Genomic DNA, 18,855 nt, shown 5'->3' on the forward strand with positions numbered 1-18,855 from the left:
GAATCGGCTACCTTTTTGCTGGGTCCTCCGTACACATGGTGACCCCGACAACCAGAAGCCTGACAGGATTTCAGCAACTGTCGCGGAGAGGGTTTCGTTTGTCTCAGTCAAGTGCGCGTGTACCAGCCATGTGTCTCGCTAGGGATTCCTTCTGTTTTTCTCGCCTTGGCGATTTTATGAGTAGCTGGAATCGGACAGCCGTGAGGTTGCTCTGGAGTGTACTGTTTAGTGGATCGCTCCAAGGTGATAACGCATTCGATATGTCGCGTGTGAGGAAACATGTCGAAAGGCTGAATGTTCTTCACCGTGTACAGGGGCAAAACAGCTTTCAAATCTCTCGCCTGAAAATGCAGAGTATGGTCGACAAGAAACCACTGCAAACCAGAATCAAGCTGAATGCAAGTCGAGGATGGAAAAGCATGCATGCCACAATCTAGAGATCGGGGGTTCTATCTGCTGCACGAGCTAGAAAGCTTGCTGCCTACCTGCGTTGCCGGGTGGCATGATATGTACACAATTCGTTCCGGTTTCAGCCTGGAAGTGTAAGTGAAATTCACACGCGTTCTTCGATGAAAACCCATTCCGTGACTAGGACCCAGAAAAAGAACTTGTGCAAAGGCAATTCAAATTTCCGGAGAAACTGGCCTCCAAACCTGTCGAGCTGCGCGCCCGCTCACTTACTTGAGCAAGCTGAGCAAGAACTCGGAATCGCATCCTTTTCTTGGCGGGTCAAGAACAACAAACAAACGGCTCTTGTCCGAGGACGAGTGCCCCGCGCTAAAGGATTCTGAAAAGAAACAAATTTTCCAGCATCGGCGTGCAGTATTACCACGGCGATGGAAGCGTTTCCAGCATCTGTCGCCATCCATCTTAGCCTAACGAATTGACTCGGAACATGCGACAGGAAATTGTCAAAAAAGAGAGTGCAGGAGACACCCTCCGGCCCTAAGACCGTCGACACAACCGATGCGAGATAAAACAGCCACAGCCTTACCAAAAAAGTTCTTCGCGTCGCTGACCTCGAAACGCGCTCTCCACTTGGAGTTGAACTGTGCATTGTATTTTGCCAGTTCTATGCTTGATGAACATACGTCAAAACCAACCACTTCCTGAAGGCAATACGCACGAAAAGATAGTCTTTCCGTTGTGCCCACATGTGTGAGTATGCTGGGTCTATTGTAGACACAGCACAGTTTCGGTCGCAGTTACTGTAGAAATAGAAACAACCGAACATCGCGGAATCCCCTTTACTCTTTGCATCGTTGGATTCGATGGACACTCGCGACGATAGACTGGCTCTGTCAGACGGAGTCATGACAGGGCTCTGTGTATGCGTGGTTATATATCTGGTGTTGTGTAGTGTTGTAGCATGCATTAGATATACACGCAGTCTATTGATAAGCGCATGCTTTTACATAGACGCACAGACATACGTGACACACGTCTCCCAAGCAGGTCTTCCGCAAGCAGCACATACATCGAAGTCATCGTGGCATGCCAAGGCGAAGAGTCCGACACCGCAGTAACAGTCAAGGAGGCGACGGTGGGGAGGTTGCTGTCCAGGGACTTCACGCAGATCGCGGAGTTGTTCCCTCACGTGCGAAACCTAAAAACACAAATATGAGAGATGTAAGACAAACGTTCGTTCGCATCGATTTCTGGGGGAATCCGCTACGGTAGGAAACTATACATCCCGTGAAACTCATGACCCTGAGACAAAGGCCAAAGAGCTGAAGATGACCCTTGGACGCTGGACTCATCGTTCGGGGATACGAGGCCAGTGCAGGCCGAGCACGTTTTGCACTTACGCAGAAATCAATGGCACAGTCTATGCACACAAACGGAAAGATTTGACTGGATACTGGCCAGAATGGAAGGCCTCTTTGATGACACCAGACACCGTGTTCGGGGACCGAGGAGACTCGCGGTTCCCCGCAGCAGTTACGGAGGGTACAGCTCGCTACCTTTTAGGTTTGACCAAGCCTTACCAGAAGAGGCAAAACGCGACGATTGACTTGGAAGAAGTCTCCTGCTCTATACCAGCAGTGAAGGCCATCGATCCCAGTGGATGCGCATAGTGTCCCGGGGTCGCTTGTGACGGAATTCAAACCTGCAGAAAAAAAACGGTAATCGTACAGCATAATCAGTTTTCACCGGACGTCTTTGGTGGATACAGTTTATGCTGACAGAAACGCTCGAGCCACAAGACTAAAGCGTCAAGAAGCACGGGTAAGGGGATAGATGGGATCAGATCTAAACAGTCACGCTGTTACGTTTCTGCCACTTTTAGGACAACACTCCGTGCGCGAGAAAACCAAGGGGTATTTAAGCCATGATCTGCGCACTTCGAACTCTCACCTGTATCACGTAACAAAACCGTTGCACCTTTTTGCCGCGCTTCTGCTGCGTCAGGGGACACAGCTTGAGCTTGAACGGCGATCTGCTTGCGGATCTCAGCAAGCTTCTCGTTGACCGACCTCAAGGCCAGTTTACAAGACTCAATTTCGAGAACCTGGTCGCAGAAAGTAATAATATATGCGCACTACTAACGCACGACGGTCCGGGTTTTCCTCTCACAACATTCCAAAGAAAGAAACTACCGCAACTGCAAACACCACTTGACGTCGGAATGGAGGTCCACACTTATGTTCCCAGTGTGGGCATCCCCAAAAGCAAAATGATAGTTTGCAGCAAGGAATCAGACAGATCATCCTAGTGGCAGATGATACGCCTGTAAAGCACCATCTATGGGGGGATTTGCAGTTGAGGCAGGCTGCAGTGAACGTTGCGTATTTCCCTGCCACGGTTGGACGTACTCGTCTCGGATATCGCACGTCGTTGTACCCCACCGCCGGAAGGCTACCCGCTTGGTAAAACGTGTAGTGAGGGGTGATTTTTGACCTGTAGTGGTATCCTCCACGCTCGTTGTTCGACAGAACCGGATTTACGGTTGCACTCTCGGGCAAACCAGCCAGTCGGCAGAGAACGCCTTGGACATGACCTCGTTTTACCTCATGCTGAAGACGCAGCCACAGAGGACAGATGAATCCATACCTCTGGAAGCGGATTTATCATGTGCCTAAAGGGTCTCATAAATTTATCAAAGCCAGAGCTGGAAGCCTGTCGACAACGGCTATATCGTACCTGCATTGACAGTGGCATATGCTGATATTGGCATCCACTGCACGCTCCAAAGTAGGGACATGGAGATGTCACCCGCCGAGGAGAAGGCGCGTTGACGTAAGCGACAATGAATCCAATGCTGTGCTGCGCAAGTGCTTTGTGGATTCGCACCCAGACGTATTCACCGGGTATTGAGAAAGGAACAAAAACAGGCTTCCCGTGCTTCCCTTGACACTGAGGAGGAGCGTTTCGGTCATCAGGAGGGTCAGCCACAGACGAAGATGAAGGTGAGGCTGGATTTTCATGACGAGCAAAAGCTGTCGCTATTTCTGTTTGCTTCAGTCCACTCTCGAGAGATCTTGATGGTTGAGGGTCGCAGCACCCCGCTTTATGGTCAGGGTGCCCGCAGTCTGAGACGCATCTGTCGCCTCCAAAACAGATTGACCCGAACCCTTCACCTGTGTCAATAATGAACTGAATATGGACTAGGACTATATCGCCATCGGACGGCCGGTATTGGTCTCTTTTCACATTATCGATGCTGGTGCCGTCGTGAGCAGGCGGAGTAGCCGCGGAGTTGTGGCCATCGAGTGATGCATAAAGAACCACCTGCGATGGGGTACGGGAAGTTTTCTGGTGTGATTTAATAAGCCTCAGAGGGAGCTTGAAAGACCAACGGCGCTCCTTTCGCGCCGTGTCATCGCGAATGACTGAGCAGGGCGGAGTTCCGTTGCACACGCCTAGGCGCTCTAGTGATCGCGCTGACAGGTGCCCGGAAGTCGGAAAGTGGTAGCGACTTCCCACACGAAATGCCGAACATGATGAAAGTACATTCAGCACCAGAGAATAAATTATGATGATTACAAGACGCCAAGTCCCATCGGAATGACAGCTGCGTCCATGCTTCGGACTCGACCTGGGACTCATTTGCTATCCGTGATGTCTTGCGCACGGTTAGCACTACATCTCTAGAGGCATCCAGTACACCAGTGGGTATCCTCGGACAACACATGAAACAAACAGGCAAACATGTATGTCAATTCCGCGTATCCTAGAACATTCGAACACCCGAGTTCGGAAAGGAATTTGGTAGCCCCGTCTGCTGCATGCACTCCACATGGAACCATGGCGCATGTACGATCCACGCCAGCCGCGGACGCAGCACACAAGTGCCTCATGCTTGACACATCTGTCTAAGCAATGCCGTCGAAGAGATCATTGTTTTCTCAAGGTGTCAACAAGATGAAGATTACCAGCCAGAATCCCCGGGTGCGGATGGCATGGCACACTGTAGCATCGGCACCGCTTTTTGATACTCCCGATCTACATTGTCTTGAAATGTTAGCACTAGCAACACACTGTGCTCCAACTCCAGTTAATAAGAATCATAAAATAAGTTGCCGGTTCTGTGGTTGTGCCAAACTAGCACTGTCAATGTCCCAGAAAAAGCTTTTAAATAGTCCTGTCCCAAGCTGAGCCGGGTTGTGTTCCTCTAGTCACTCAATAACGTCGGTTTTCCATGTTAGGCGCTAACTTCACGCATGTTGCCATAACTTCGCCTCATAGAAGCATGCCTCTCTTCGGCAGATTCTCATGAATGTTCGTTAATGCAATTCTACCCAGTTTCACAGTTCTTTTCGTGCATCGCGGATCGGCCCAGTCTCGCAGACTCCGCTGTGGTGGATGAGGCGTGAGGCAAAGCAGCAACGGCAAGCCGTGCTCGGTACATACAGCTCAACGTTGAGTGACACATTTCACACTCACTTCAGTTAAGTTGTGTCCCTGGCGCATAGCATAACCGAAAGTGGTACAACCTTCAAGCAATGGACAGAGCCTTTGCACCAAAAATGAAGGTGGCTTTCGTGACAGCGGCACTTGCCGCTTCTCTTGATAGCGAATGTTGCGCGTACTCTGTTGTTAGAGGAAATCTGGACCGTGAACCACCGGCACATCCTCTAGACGAGGAGTATCCCGTCAACACTCTCGACGTTAAAGCTCCTAAGGTAGATTTGTGTGAGCCCTTGCAGGACCGCTCCCCCTCGTGCTCACGCATAAACTGTTTTTCTAGGCGCGGCAAATCATGTATGAAGAAGGCGTCCCGGGTAACAGTCGTGCTAAGTGTCAGTCTCAGAGCTCGGGAACCACGTGTATACAATTCAGATGTCTTTCCTGTGAATCAACCAGGTGCGCTTTTGTGCTGACCTCTGCCGCGGGTACCGTAAAGCTATTGAAAATTTTTCCCGTAGGGGAGCAATACCTGCCAGATTCCCACAATGACTACGCAGAGTACGTCATCGTGAATTCGCCGAACACGACCGTGCGCAACTTTGGCACAAACGCGAACAAGAACGTTCTAATTAATAACGCCAGAGGGTACGCAACTAGTTTTTCTCGTTGATGATCCAGTACCGGATGACCATCCTCGTCTGCACAGACCAGTGCGCGTCGAATTCTCGACTCATGCCCCTTCAACAGCGACCCTAAAAGTGAGTGTGTCATTTCACTGAATTTCAACCATTACGGAAGCTATTGTTTTATCAAGACATTCGATAATACGGGAACAGCCATGGTGGAAGGGCAGCCGCCCTCACTCGCGTGATAAACCAAATATCTTTCCACTTGTTGTCCCTTACTTAATCGTGAAGATATCGTTTTCGAGACTTGGCAGTATAATACGTGACCCCCAAAAAGGAAAGTATGAGTGTTTCCTTAAAGGAATCCCTGTGTACGCTCCTGCATCAACACCCGTCACTGAATGTTTAACTCCAGCCAGGCAGTATCTAACAAAGAATCTGAGTGGCAATGGCATCGCGGAGCGCGTTGCACCTTTCTTCCCTTGTGCGAAGCTTAAGCCATGTCTTCCTTCGCACATCTACGTATTTCCAACCGAGAATTTTCATGTGGCGCCTCTTCAGCCTCGCGACACCTAGTAATTCTCCACTGATGGGGCAGTAGTTGCCTTCACTTAGGAGGTCCAGCGCGACGGTCTTTTTCGGACTGCCAGCATTCGGGCTGCATAAAACACATAACATTCGGAGCCGAATTACCTGTACGTCGGCTCGTCTCGAACGCGCCTTCTGTTTTCCAGCATGATTAGTGATATTCACGTACCCGATCTTAATCTTCGCGTCAAACGTGTAGGCGCCCTTGGAGCTTAGCACGCTTGCATCAAAATCCATCTCTTCGAAGCACGCTTTTAGCTCCGGATGATAAGGCTGGCGGCAAGCAAAAAATGCCGGACACACAACACCCATGAGATTGACAAAGCAGACGAAACGCGGAGCAGCAGCCGCGACTGGTTTACTGTCGACAGACAATCGTACCTGGTGTTGGTGTTCCAAAAACGGCTGTTGATGCTGTTCGGCAAGCAGCTGGATCGACTGAGGGACGTTTTCCAGGAAGCTGGAGAACTGAACACAGTTACGACAACGTGATTCAACACAGCTTGTGTAGACGTTTCTTGCATGCAGACCTCTCCAGCTACCATGGTAAAAGGAGTTTTTCGCCTGAGCATGCAGTTCCATTCGTGCAGCACCAGGCCGGCGTGCACAGCCTGTCCGGCGAGTTGCTCAGCCTACCTCTAGCAAGATGGTGAACATCACACGGCGTAGCTGATTGACACCACGGATGTCGTCCTCTCCACCACTTTGTACAAAGTTGTCGAGGAGAGTTTGATAAAGTTGCTGCACCAGGTAGCAAACACACAGGATATGCCGATGCGAGTGTTTCGCCGCTAGAGGGGGATGCTTCACAACTTGGACGCATGAGCATGAGTTCACTGAGTTTTCCCCTTACCTGGTGGAAAAACCCCGCGAGCGCGAGGCCATCCAAGAGATTCAGTAGTTGTTGCGTACTGAATGCAACCTGAAGACAATCATTCACAACTCAGCAGGGAGCAACCGTTGCCCACTTCGTTGACGGTACGCAGCCACCAGCACGACTGCGACACTATGACAGGCGGCAGACACGAAGACTGCTGCCACCACTGCCAGTGCTGGTTGTGGCAGTGTCAGCAAGATTCGTAACGCCGGAACTTGGTTTCCCATATTTTAAAAAACACACTTATCGACGGATAAGGAGAATTGCCGAATGACCAGGGAACGAACAGCAAACTTCTTTGAGAATTGCCAGGCGCTGTATTGGCCGTACCTGCAGTTTTGTCGCGTGTTCGACGACGGCGGAGAAAAGCCTTTCGTCTGCAAAGCCAACTTTCCCTGCTGCATGCACCGTGCTCGATATTTCCGCGGGTGACATACAGTCCATACAATCCTGTTTGAGCAAGACACACGAGCCACGGTGAAAGCCGAACATAACGGGAAACCTCTCCTTCAACAACGAAGTGCAAAATTGAGTCCTCTGCAATGCCTACCGCTGCCGCTTTTGCCAGCGCCTTCCATGTCGCTTCCTCGCGCACACCAAGCCTGCCGAGCGCGTAAGCCAGTTGGGCGACCGTGATCTCCTCGAGGGTACATGCAGCCCTGGAAAAAACGGAGGAATAAGATTCAGTTTTAAACTTTCGCTGTGCAACCGCGGACTCGCAACGGAGAGCGACCGACTGCAAACGCTGTCGTGCGGAGCTTACTTTTGTATCCTTTCGCAGCACAGCTTGATTAGATTCTTTTCGCGGAAATTCATTGAGGCAAAGCCGTACAACAACATCGATAAGCTGGCGTTGGAAAACTGGAAGTTCAGCGCATCGTCGCTGAGTCGTCTGCCGATGCGCTTGAGTAACTGCGTGTCCAGAAGACAGTACTTGGACGATGCCAAAACGTACAGGGCCAGCTCTTTGTCCGATAGGCGATGAACAGACTGTTTGATTAAGTTGTTTGACCGGTAAACCAATCGCCATGGTACAACGCCAGTGAGAGCGAACTCATAGATAATGTACACTAGAAAACGGGGGTGAAAGTCCGCAAGGCGGCTTTCCACAATGGACGCGCAGAGGCGGAGGCAACGGAGGTACGGCCAATCGGATCGTCCATCTGTTTCTGTGGCGTTGCAGTTGTACCTGTCAAAAAGTGCATGCACGCGACAGAACCCACCATTGGATCCAAACCAGATTGCCAGCACGTTGTATTCCAGTTCCAAATTGTCAGGAAACATTCAAAGACTCGTGTTCTCTGGCTCATGAAGATGCACAACAGAGCCGGTCCGACGACTAACATACGGTTGATGAAGTCTTCTAGCCATAGGAAGTGGCTTCACATATATCCAAGAAAGACGCAGGGAAGCGCTTGACAGACATATTAAGCGTGTGACAGCCATACCTCCGGAGAGTGTAAAGGACGCAGACGATATCGTGCTCGTTAAGTCTGCGCGACCCCTGCAGGATGTACTTCAGCATGTGCCTCAGGTGTCTCTGGACTTCAGCCTTTTTGCTGGCGAAACAGGACATCGCGTGGGCCACCTGACTGAAGGTGATTCCGCTGACTGGTGCCGACGGACTCTGCACACAGAAGAATTCACAAAAAAACCTCGAATCGTTTCACTCCTTCAGTTTCATCGCAGCGCTTGCTTCAGCAGATCCCGACGCTTCGCTTCGATGCCAGTGATGCGTCAGGAGCGTCAACGAATAGCTTGCGCCTTCTTGCGGTGTCATGCACAGACACCCGAGGCCTTTATGGGAGTGCACTATCGTGTATCGGCACCGCTCTGGACTCCTTTAGACAGCTAGAAGTCCTGGAAATGCAGCTCATACGACGTTGAAGCCACTCTGAATCCACTCAGGAAAAGTAGTCCAGAGGGCTCATTTGCGGTGCCGGATCCCCGCGTCTTTTGTAGAGTCAGCTGCTAGCCACATTGCCGCCCCCCAGGCTTCCCTTCCAGCACCGGCAGACTCACTTTCGTGAGTCGAACAATGTGTCGCGCTACCGTTTTCCACATGATATCCGCGCCGTTCAAATTCAACTCTCGGCATGAGACAGCAAGGGCCTGGAGCTGAGCAGGAGACAGGTCTTTGGCATTTGCGTGGATGTCGCGCAGGAGACGGAGGAATCTCTCATCCAGGCTCAGTTGGCTGAACGTCATGCTGGTTTGAGCGAGCTCTTGGAGGTGAAACACCTTGAGTGACAGCTTCGTGTCGTCGTCGTATTGTTGGACAGCATGCAAAGTCATCAGCACCTTCTTCTCCTCTTCGCGAGACGCAAAGGGTACTGTGAATGGCGGACAGATTCGCGCGTACGCTCCGGGGGTGGACGCCGACGCTGGCGAAAACAGTGGCGTTCGCAGCTGCGAATAGGACCGCGTCCTCACAGCAGCGTAGCGCGAGGGAAGGCAGGCTGAGGAGTCAGTACACTCCGGCGTCAACGACTGGCCGGCACCGCCAGCCACACACGATGGTCTACTCTCTAAATGGCTTTTCCATCTTTCGAGTCTGTGTGCGGGTCCTGTTGTCTGAGCTGACGAAGAACACGGCCGTGGGGGCAGATGTGGAGATGCGCTGCAACCAAGTCTACGAGTTCGAGAGACGACGAGGGAATCCCGACGACTCACAATCGCGGTCGGCTGCTGCTCACCACTCTCTGCAGCTCTTGCAGCTTCGGACTGCGTTCGAAGAAACTGGACTCGGCGGCGCATCAGCGTTTCCCGCATCGAGAGAGCGTCGCGAGTCAGCTCAGGCGAAAGAGGCCCTCGACCCCGACAGCCCGAGAGGAAGCATTCCTTCGAGCACCCTTTCAAGTTCACCATTCTGGAAGAGAAGGAAAACAAAGGGGACGCGCTTCCCCCGAAGCCTACACAGGCAACGACCATCCACAATAAAGTCGGACGACCAGAACCAAAGGAGGAAGTCGGGGAAAGCACCTGTCAGAACAGGGAAGGGACTGTACGGAGCATTTTTCAAAAGAAAAGAAGGCGTTTTTCGTCGTGTTGCGTCGAAAGGAACGGCTAGTTCTCTTGCGTGCCACAAACGCAAGAGATGCTCGCCACTGTCGCTGCGATTCGATTACTTTGCATTGTTTTTCGGCAGCACAAGGAATGGCGCGGCGGCAGCTGCTCGAAAGATATTTCCTGAGAACTAAGCGGAGTTTGAATCTCTAGGAAATCAACGGTATGCGTCCATCGTGGAGAGTTTCACTGGCTGCGATGGGGCTGTCGATTCAAAGCGCATGCACAAAAAAGTTGAGAAACTCACTCCGCTTGGCCGCCACGCCTGTCGAGTGGCAACGACGTCGATTCATCCGACTTTTTGCCTCGCAATCGTGCAGCTAGGCTTCCGCGTTCCCAATTTTTTCTCACTCTACAACGACATAATCCATGTGGCTCGGGCTGAAGGAAACGGAGGTTTCCAGGGAACGCAGCCAACAGTTAAAGCAGCGGTATAGCGATCAGCGAAGGGCTCCCGCCTCGCCTTTGTGTGTCTTGTAACCCAGACACGACATGCGATTTTCGGTAAATGCCGCCTAGTTGTGAGCGACCTTTGCGGTTATAGATCACCCCTGGGTTGAAACACTCTTTGTTGTCTATCCTGTTGTCCACACGAACGAAACTGGCCAGTTAGAAACAATCGACTGATTCCGAGTTCGGTGTTCTCCCCTTACGCTGCCCTTCTCAGAGAGTTGCCGCTCACCTTGAAAGGCGCATTCGAGATTTCTGCGGAGAGTCACATGTCACGTGTGGACAGTGTCGCTTCTTTTTGGAAAATGGAAGCTTCGTGCGATTCTTGGTGGAGACGTGGTATGCATCAAAGAAGGCGAAGGACGGCGTGCGAGAGGGTTACTTGTTGAGCACCAGTGGCGCAATGGATAGCGCGTATCCCTCCTAAGGATAAGGTTGTGGGTTCGAGTCCCATCTGGTGTGGGTTTTGGATCAGTTTCAAAAGAGGCTCATCGCCTTCCTTTTTTTCACTCTTTTGATCGGTTTTTGCTCTCAATGACAACAGTGGATTGTTTCTCCTTGACGAAGAAGTGCCTCTACACCCCTTCGCCTCTTGGGCTCTGCTCCGTCCCCCCCCCTTGTGGCACTCACGGCAGTTCAACTCGCGCTTGGCCAGTTCGGTCCACATTTCCGCTGCATCTCTACTCGTCAGCGCTGTTGTTGATCTCACCTCGTTGACCTTCTCATTTCTTTCTCTTCCGATTCTCTTTTTGCCCCCTTTCCTTCTTCAGACTCTCTCGCCCGCCTGTCGGCTCGTGGACGTTGGCGCCGCGTCCTGCCATGTTTGTTCTTCGCTGCTCACGATTGTTTCACATTCCCCACGTAGTTTCTCTTTTCCAGTGACTCGCGAGTTTTCCCGGGGCTTTTTCGTGGCCTTCCTCTTCCAGATATCACACGGGTTCCGCTGAACACCTGCGAAAACAGCGAACTGCGTTTCACGTCTCTTTCTCTCCTGGGCCTGGCTGACCGCTTCTGGGGGATTCTCTGCCCTTGATTTCGTGTTTCTCTCGTCTCTCTCTTCTCATCCCCTTCCTTGCGCCCTTCTTGTTGCTCGTTTCGGCTCTCTTTGTCGCCTCAATCTTTGCTGTCCTTGCTTCCGTTCTCTCACCGACCCGTCGTTGATTGCCTCCACTTGAAGCTTCCCTCTCTCTGAGATTTTTTCCCTGTGCTTCCCTCGCGAGACTCACCGTCTCGAGTCTCTTCTCTTCTGTTGCAGAGCGGATTTCTTTCTTCCACACCATGTCCCTCGTACCCACGAGTCGGGCGGCGCTTCGTCCTCCTCTGCCCTTTGTTCGCAAATCTGTGTTTTCTCCAAGTTCCACCGCCTCCTGCTTGGTCCATTCTTTTCAGACAAAAAAGGAGGGTAGTTGCTCTGGCGACGCTCCGTGGTTTCCGCGTAACTGCTCCTCTCCAAGGAAGAGTCCAAACTCTCACTGTTCGCCTGCCGCGCTGCGTGAGTCTTGGTCGTCGCGGACTCCTGCCCTTTCCTACGGGCAGGGAAAGGCAGCTTTTTCGACTTCCAGGGATGTGTCGAGCTCGAGAGACCTCCACATTCTCTCTTCTGCTTCCTCAGACATCGTCGAAAACCTCGCAGCAGAATGCTTTCTCGCTGACGTCCTTGGGCGGGGTCGAGGCCTGGTGACCTCCGTCGGTGGGAGCGGCACGAAGAGGGACGAGGCGCAAACTCAGAGGGCAGGGTTTCGTGCGCCGCTCCTCTTTCTGTGGAGAAATGACAAAACCATCGTCATCGGGCGACACCAGAATGCCTGGAGTGAATGCAACATTCAAAAAATGGAGGAAAATGGTGTGAAGCTCGCTCGACGCTACACAGGAGGCGGCGCTGTGTACCAGGTAGAGAGCGAACCTCTCTTGTCGCCTTCTCTGTCATTCTTTCTCCTACCCTTTCACTCTCTCCTCTGCGTCCTTCTTTCTTCTCTTTCGTCACTCACTCGTTTCTCCTTCATTCCCTTCCCCGAACCCCCTCCGTCTCCTTCTTCTTGTCCTTCTCTCCTTTTGTCTGTACCGTTGCTTCTATCTCCTTTTTCTCCCTCGCCGCCTTCGCCTGTGTTCCTCCTCGTCTGTCTCCTTTTTCTGCTGCGGGTCGAACGTCTTCAGTCCGCTTCACTCGTCCAGAGGACGCGAGGTTGCCCTGATGATGCCCCTTAGAAATTCGTCCTAGGCGGCGCCTTCTCTGTCTTTCGCAGGACCTGGGGAACACATGCTTCACTTTCCTGGACCCTCTGGCGATGCACAACAAGGAGCGAAACAACAGAATTATTTTGAGGGCACTGGAGAAGGCCTTCGGCATTGCAGGTGCAGCGAGCGGGAGAAACGACTTGGTGGCTGCCGATGGCCGCAAGGTGAGCAGGCACAGAGAGGAAGAAAGTTGCTCTTGAAAAGTGAGAAAGGCACGGTGAGAGAACGACGACGCCGGAGCAAGGGAAAACGCCCTAGAGAAGCGCCGCGACTGTGCAGCGCGCCAAGAGGTCGCTTCGCTTTGCTGACGCTCTCCAGAGCAAGACGCATAATGTGCACACATTCTGGATCTTTGGAGGCGAAGGCCAATGACACATTTCTCCGCTTCCACTGCTTCCCGCCTCAGGTCTTCTTCCTTTTCTTCTTTCTGTCTCGCTTTCGTTTTTCTCGCTTCGTCCTCTTCTTTTTCGTCTTCAACTCTATCGCTGCTTCTTCTACGCGCTTTTCGTCTCTTCTCTCACCTGGAGTCTCGATCAAGCTTGATCGCGGCTTCCTCGCAGTGTCTCTCTGTCTCGGGCTGTTTTTAAAGTCTCTGCTTCATGGTCCCGCCGCATTTTGCCGAGTCTGTGCTGTGGGGCTTCTTGCGTGCATCTCCTCTCGTCGGTTCTCTTCGCTTCCTGCTTTGTCTCTCATCTTTCGTCTCCCTCCCCCCCCCTCGCTGTCTCGCCAGTTTTCAGGCGCGGCGTACTCGAAGTTGCCACACGGCTGGCTGCACCACGGTGAGTCGAACGGCGGAAGGGGAGACAGAAAACTTCAAAGAACAGAGAAAGTTCAAAGACGTTTGTGCACTCAGAGTCCTCACAGGAGTATATGCCGAGGAGAAAAAAGTCATGTAACTGGTTCTCTGTAAAAGGTGGAATCCGCGTCCATATATCGCTTGTAGAAGATCGCGTTTTGGGTTTGGTTAAAGTTCAACACAGGCAACCACGTAGTCGAGGGCCTCTCACGTGTGTTAGCGCAAATTACTCCAGGTAGAGATGTGCCATCCTTTTTATGTATATATTTATATATTTATATATTCATATTCACACACATGTAATGACTTGTCGATACTAGTGCCTGTATACATCTTCTTATTTCGAACCATTTATAAATATGTCAATGCATATGTCGGCCTATTCACGTGTATACACCTATATATATATATATATATATATTAATATATATATATATATATATGAAGGCCTGCTTTTGGCTTTACGAAATATATGTAGATATAGTTGATTGCAGCTGTGGATGGGTTTTCAAGGCACGGTGATGCGGGAGGTGGACTGTGAGGCTTTGGGGAGATACCTGACGCCGAGCAAGGAGAAGCTGGAGAGCAAAAGCGTGAAGAGCGTTGCAGCGCGCGTGGTGAATTTGAAGACTCTGCATGCAGGAATTACGCATGAAAACGTAAGTGACCCTCTGTGTGAGGCCGCCCGGACGAGTAAATACGTCCGCACGCATCCGTCGAGACACATGTCCAAGCTGGGACTTCTCTGTCTACACAGAGCTCCGCACCGGCAAGGCGGCTCGCATTCGCCGCCTCACTGGCATCTCACCATACTTGACGGAGAGGCTCCGGAGACGCGTTTTGCCTGTTTTCGCCTTCTCTCTAATGTGTTTGAGCGAAGCGAGATTTCTTTTTTTCTTTAGAGGTCTGTTCTTCGTTCTTCGTTCCGGGCGAGATGCGTCACCTCCCTCTCTCTCGGGCCAGACTCCAGTGATTCGTCTTTGTCCCTCTCTCTTCGTCTTCTCTCTCTCTTCTTCTCTCTTCTTCTCTCTTCTGTTGTCTCGTGCGCAGCTTGATTTCGTCGCGTTCCCCATGGCTGCCTCTCACTTGACGCGCGCTGCCTGCATTCCTGCGTTTTGTCAGCTGTGCAGCGCCATCGTCGATTCGTTTGTCGAGGAGTACGGGTCGGCGGCGGCGGAGGATGTCGTCCGCGGAATGGAGCCTGTAGAGAAACTCCGAATTGAGGGAACCGAGTCGTGCATGCGCGACCACCCGGTCTTCAGAAATCACGTTGAGACCCTCTCCAACTGGGAGTGGCGATACGGGCACAGTCCTGCCTTTGAGCGCGCCCTCTCTCGTCGCTTTCCCTGGGGAACTTTTGTAGGTTTTCTGCACTCGTCAGGTCTGCCGACCTTCCTGAATCTGTCTGGCATCTCCGCGACTTCGCTCGGCCGTGTCGCCGCATCGTCCCCAAGTCGCACATCTTCCCGAACCTCCTGAAATATATCTCGAAATGCGCTCGTTCAAATCCATCACTGCAGACGGACGCAGCTCCTCGAATCCGTAGATATTCTCATGCATATATATATATATATATATATAGGTATCCGTAGTTTTGTGTGCATGTAGATTGATGGAGTGTCCGAAGAAGTTGTTTTTCAGTTTTTCTTGGATCCCCGGCTGTGTATGGACACAGCTCCTTTGTGTGTCTCTCTGCTTGCGGTAGTCGAGTTCTCTGGGATGCCTTTTACGAGCTCTAAAGCATACAAAGACCGAGGTGGCTCTGCATGCAAAGCAGAAGCGCTGGGATTTGAACTCCGAACAGAATTTCGCTCGTCTCGTCCCTTGTGAGTTGGAGCTCTTTCTGCATTTCTGCAGCTTTCTGGATTTCCACTTCCGACCTGAGTTCCTTTATCACAACTTCCAACAGGTTTTCGCATGTGCACTTTGTCTGCACACCCGACGAGGTGTTGAGGGGGCGAGGGCGAGCGCTGCGCTTCTGTTTAACTGGCGACGAGTCTGACTCTCGTCAGCCTGCGTATGTGGCGGACGCGCATGAGGCTGAAACATGCAACGTGTAGAAGTTTGGCATTCGGCGTTAAGGCGTTTGGATGCGATTTGCTGGTGCGCGCAGGATGTTCATGTCAATGTCTCCCAAGGATCCGTGACAGATGTGAAAGTCTTCTCGGATTGTCTCTTCCCTGATCTCGTGGACGCCTTCACTGAGGCCATTCGGGGTGAGTTTTCTCGTGACAAGAAATCAGGAAAGAGAGATAAACATCTTGTTTCTCAATCGAGATCCTCGAGCTAGATCGGTGTCCCTCTCGCCGAATTTAGAGACAAACCAGTGATGAAAGTTCACAAACACCGCTGTCTTCAGGTAGGCAGCTTTGTGACCCGCCAAAGTGACGCCAAGGTCGGTTTAAGGGCAGGGAGCCCAGCGCGTCTGGCATGGTTAGCCGCCAGCTTCGAGTGTTGGAATTCGAGCGTCGACGTTATCAGTGCTGCTTCACGTCGGGGGGATGCTCAGCTGAGCACGCATGCTGCGGCGGACTTTCTCGCAGCCATGCTCGTCCTGTCACGGGCCTCGAATGAGACAGGCACTGACATTTCCCCTAGACCGCGCCCCTTGCCTGTGTAGGCCGACCAGGTGTATTTTTTTACTCTCTTCTTGCTGCACAGACACAGCCGCCGAGCTCTTGTGCGAGTCTTTGTACTCGGACATACACGCGAACTCATGTCTGCCTCCAGAAGTGTCTGAGCAATTGCTCACAAGTGCGTTTGTGCTTTTGTGAGAAGGCAAGAGGGTCAGTCGCTCGTGTGTAGGCCCCATCGTGTTGGGCGACTGTCAGTGTATGTACACCCGATCTCAGCGTGGACTCCCCAGACACCGACGAATGTTTGTGTATCAGGCTGTCGATTCACGGAGTCGGAATTGAAGCGCGCCATCCTCGCCATCAAACGTGAGCTCGCTTTTCCCGGTGTCTCCTTTGTCGTCTTTGTTCTGGATTTTCCGTCTCCATGGTCTGCAGTGTACCTTGCTGTCTCCTTGTCACCTTAATTCTTTGTTTGTCGTCCGTGTCTTTGATGAGTTCTTTGTCCAGCTGTTTGTTTTGCTTTTTTCCCTTCCTTCGCATGCGCGTGATTAATATATCTGCCCCTGTGTATTCTGCTTGCGTTCCTTCTGTTATCGGTCCTTCCGTTCTTCTTCCTTTAGCTCTCCTTTTTCCTGTTTTTTCTCTTTTTTTCCTGTATTCCTCTCCTCCCGTCTGCCTCTTTGTGCCCATGCAGTGGAGAAGGTCTCTCCAGAACTCGACAGTCACCTGAGGGAGTTCGCAGACTGGCTGTCGACGGCGACTCAGGAGTGAGGCTGAGGAGCGGCCCGGAAGAGAAGGCAATCTGCAGACTCTGGAAGAAGATCTTTAAGCGTCCGAGACAGAAAATTTGAAAACATTCAGAAGGGAAGAAGACCTCAAAAGCCTCGAAGACAAGAACAGCTGGACTGGACTGCTTCAAGAGAAGCAGAGCTGGAAACTTCGAAGATACGACCATTTGGAAAGCCGTAGTTTCCACGTAGTCTACGTGTCGTCGCGAAATACTTCTCTCACTCATGTCGGTCTTCTTCTCTCTCCGCGGCGTTCGTCTGGCCCACTTGTGCTTCCTTTCTCTCCTTCCGTGTCTAGTAGCTGTTTTCTCCCTCTCTCGTATTCGTCGCGAGGGCGAATCGAGGTTGCCGCTCTCCTTCAGCCTCGTTCGAGTGGACTGCGAGCGCGAAAATCTGTGTCGCCTCGACTTGCTTTTCGCCTCCTGGCGTTTCCCTGCTCTCCTCCGAGGCGACGTTCGTCGAAGTCAAGTCCCCTTTTCGCGGCACAGACGAAATCCAGGGATGTACAAGTGCCACAGGGAGAAAGAAAAACTCTTCCGCTCCTTTCGTCATGCACATCACACGGACGAAGAACAAGACCAGACTACAGTTCACGACACACATCTGCTCCTCGCCTCTTTCAAGCACATGTATCGACACACCTACGGAGAAGCATGGATTTGTCAAAGAAGCAGATGCGTATTAGTACCTCTCTTTCTCTCAGATATATATTGATATTAATACATCTGTAAACACAGACGTACGTACAGTCAGATATATGTGGGTGAAGACCAAGCCGTATGTATATATGCATATAGATATATATATTATGTGGAGATACAATTATACATACGGACACATACATGCGAGTAGAGCCACCCCCCTTTACACCTTTGTCTCTATATCTGCAGTGACTGTGCACAACAAAAGGGGGTGTGAGAAGTCGAAGAAAGCACGAGGATAAGGACAGAACGGGAAGATGAGATTTTAGCAGGCAGACTCAACAACCACAATCTCTATACCCTGGAGACAGTGCACTGTCTGCGTTTCCTCGCTATTGATCCTTAATGAGCCTGTTGGCGCGCATGCAGATTTTGCGTCCTCCTCTCAGAGCAGAGGCCCACACACACGCTCGCCGTTTGAACAAACGCAGAATACTGAAGTGAAACGCACCGTGGGAGCATCCCCGGGTACGGACCGAGAATCAACAAAAGCCTACGCCTCGGCCTGTTGTGCTGCGAAATAATCTCTGTGAATGTGATCTGCGCGAAGTGTATCCATCCGAAGAAGAGCCAGAAAACCGCGGCTAGAGACGCACAGAGGGAGTAACCCGTGGGGGTAAGAAACACGTAAGCATCCAGACTGGTCATTCCAAAAAACTGTGAAAACTCAAGAGATAATTTCTTATACAGGACGGACTGAATATTCTATACGGAATCAAACTTTTCGAAAGAAACTAGACGCTGTTGTGGGGATCGAACTGTGTCGCACCTGGTGGCAAGCGAGGCGTCGCTGTGTGGATGTTGGTTTTTTAAAAGGAAACTGTCGTTCGTCTCTTCATGTGCACACAGAGAGAGCTGCCGACCGCGCACATGGATTGGTCTGCACATCTCCAAACGACGCAGAAAGAAGTCTTCAGTCGAATAGCGAGGCACACGTGAAAGGCGAAACACGCAAGAGATGCAGATGATGGAGCGCGTGTCATCAAACAAACAGAAGATACAAGGCACAGACAGTGAAAAGCGACCCGTTCCCTCTTTTGCGCCCTCTGTGGCGAGCCACCTGAAATAACGTAGACAGAGCAAGCGCCGCAGGTTCTCCGGCTTTTGAAAAGGCCGTCGAACCTTGGCCGGACAGACGCAGACCGCAGAACTCCGGTAACAACAGGAAACAAGCACCTTCTTGCCCTCGCTCGACGAAGCACCACGCAGCGACAATCCGCCTCTGCGTCAGAATCGCTGCACGCACGAGCCAACAAGTCACGAGCGGACCCGGACACCGGGGGGGGGCGGGGGGGGGGGGG

The 18,855-nt window shown here is 51.7% G+C and overlaps 4 protein-coding genes and 1 non-coding gene across 5 annotated transcripts; 3 read left to right on the forward strand and 2 right to left on the reverse strand.

The window, feature by feature from the left end:
• Positions 1–107: 107 nt before the first annotated feature.
• Positions 108–4,158, reverse strand: TGME49_271860 (tRNA (Uracil-5-)-methyltransferase; the record flags this gene model as incomplete). The annotated part of the gene is made up of 9 exons (XM_018781632.1): positions 3,145–4,158; positions 2,817–3,017; positions 2,359–2,512; positions 1,989–2,110; positions 1,478–1,606; positions 995–1,109; positions 682–787; positions 486–534; positions 108–341 (listed from the first exon to the last, which is right to left on the reverse strand). Exons 1-9 carry the CDS (start codon positions 4,048–4,050, stop codon positions 108–110), a joined length of 2,016 nt encoding a protein of 671 aa, XP_018636668.1. The 5' UTR covers positions 4,051–4,158.
• A 738-nt stretch (positions 4,159–4,896) lies between these two features.
• TGME49_271850 (hypothetical protein) lies at positions 4,897–5,926 on the forward strand. The gene is made up of 6 exons (XM_018781631.1): positions 4,897–5,126; positions 5,192–5,225; positions 5,284–5,307; positions 5,370–5,496; positions 5,558–5,609; positions 5,666–5,926. The coding sequence occupies exons 1-6, from the start codon at positions 4,947–4,949 to the stop codon at positions 5,720–5,722; spliced, it is 474 nt and encodes a 157-aa protein (XP_018636667.1). The 5' UTR covers positions 4,897–4,946; the 3' UTR covers positions 5,723–5,926.
• TGME49_271840 (hypothetical protein) lies at positions 5,904–10,181 on the reverse strand (the record flags this gene model as incomplete). Its single annotated transcript, XM_002365788.1, has 10 exons — positions 8,965–10,181; positions 8,391–8,569; positions 7,706–8,131; positions 7,493–7,601; positions 7,273–7,392; positions 6,919–6,987; positions 6,702–6,806; positions 6,447–6,533; positions 6,235–6,338; positions 5,904–6,135 (listed from the first exon to the last, which is right to left on the reverse strand). The coding sequence occupies exons 1-10, from the start codon at positions 9,871–9,873 to the stop codon at positions 5,904–5,906; spliced, it is 2,340 nt and encodes a 779-aa protein (XP_002365829.1). The 5' UTR covers positions 9,874–10,181.
• Positions 10,182–10,847: 666 nt separating this feature from the next.
• On the forward strand, positions 10,848–10,920 carry TGME49_271830. Its single transcript has one exon. It is a non-coding gene; the product is annotated as a tRNA-Arg (tRNA).
• A 236-nt stretch (positions 10,921–11,156) lies between these two features.
• Positions 11,157–16,836, forward strand: TGME49_271820 (lipoyltransferase and lipoate-protein ligase subfamily protein; the record flags this gene model as incomplete). Its single annotated transcript, XM_018781630.1, has 8 exons — positions 11,157–12,348; positions 12,702–12,857; positions 13,424–13,472; positions 14,003–14,148; positions 14,612–14,848; positions 15,603–15,705; positions 16,381–16,431; positions 16,760–16,836. The coding sequence occupies exons 1-8, from the start codon at positions 11,737–11,739 to the stop codon at positions 16,834–16,836; spliced, it is 1,431 nt and encodes a 476-aa protein (XP_018636666.1). The 5' UTR covers positions 11,157–11,736.
• Between the last annotated feature and the right edge of the window lie 2,019 nt (positions 16,837–18,855).

The sequence above is a fragment of the Toxoplasma gondii genome, chromosome VIII (genome assembly GCF_000006565.2).
Source record: "Toxoplasma gondii ME49 chromosome VIII, whole genome shotgun sequence".
In the NCBI taxonomy this organism is placed as follows: domain Eukaryota; phylum Apicomplexa; class Conoidasida; order Eucoccidiorida; family Sarcocystidae; genus Toxoplasma; species Toxoplasma gondii.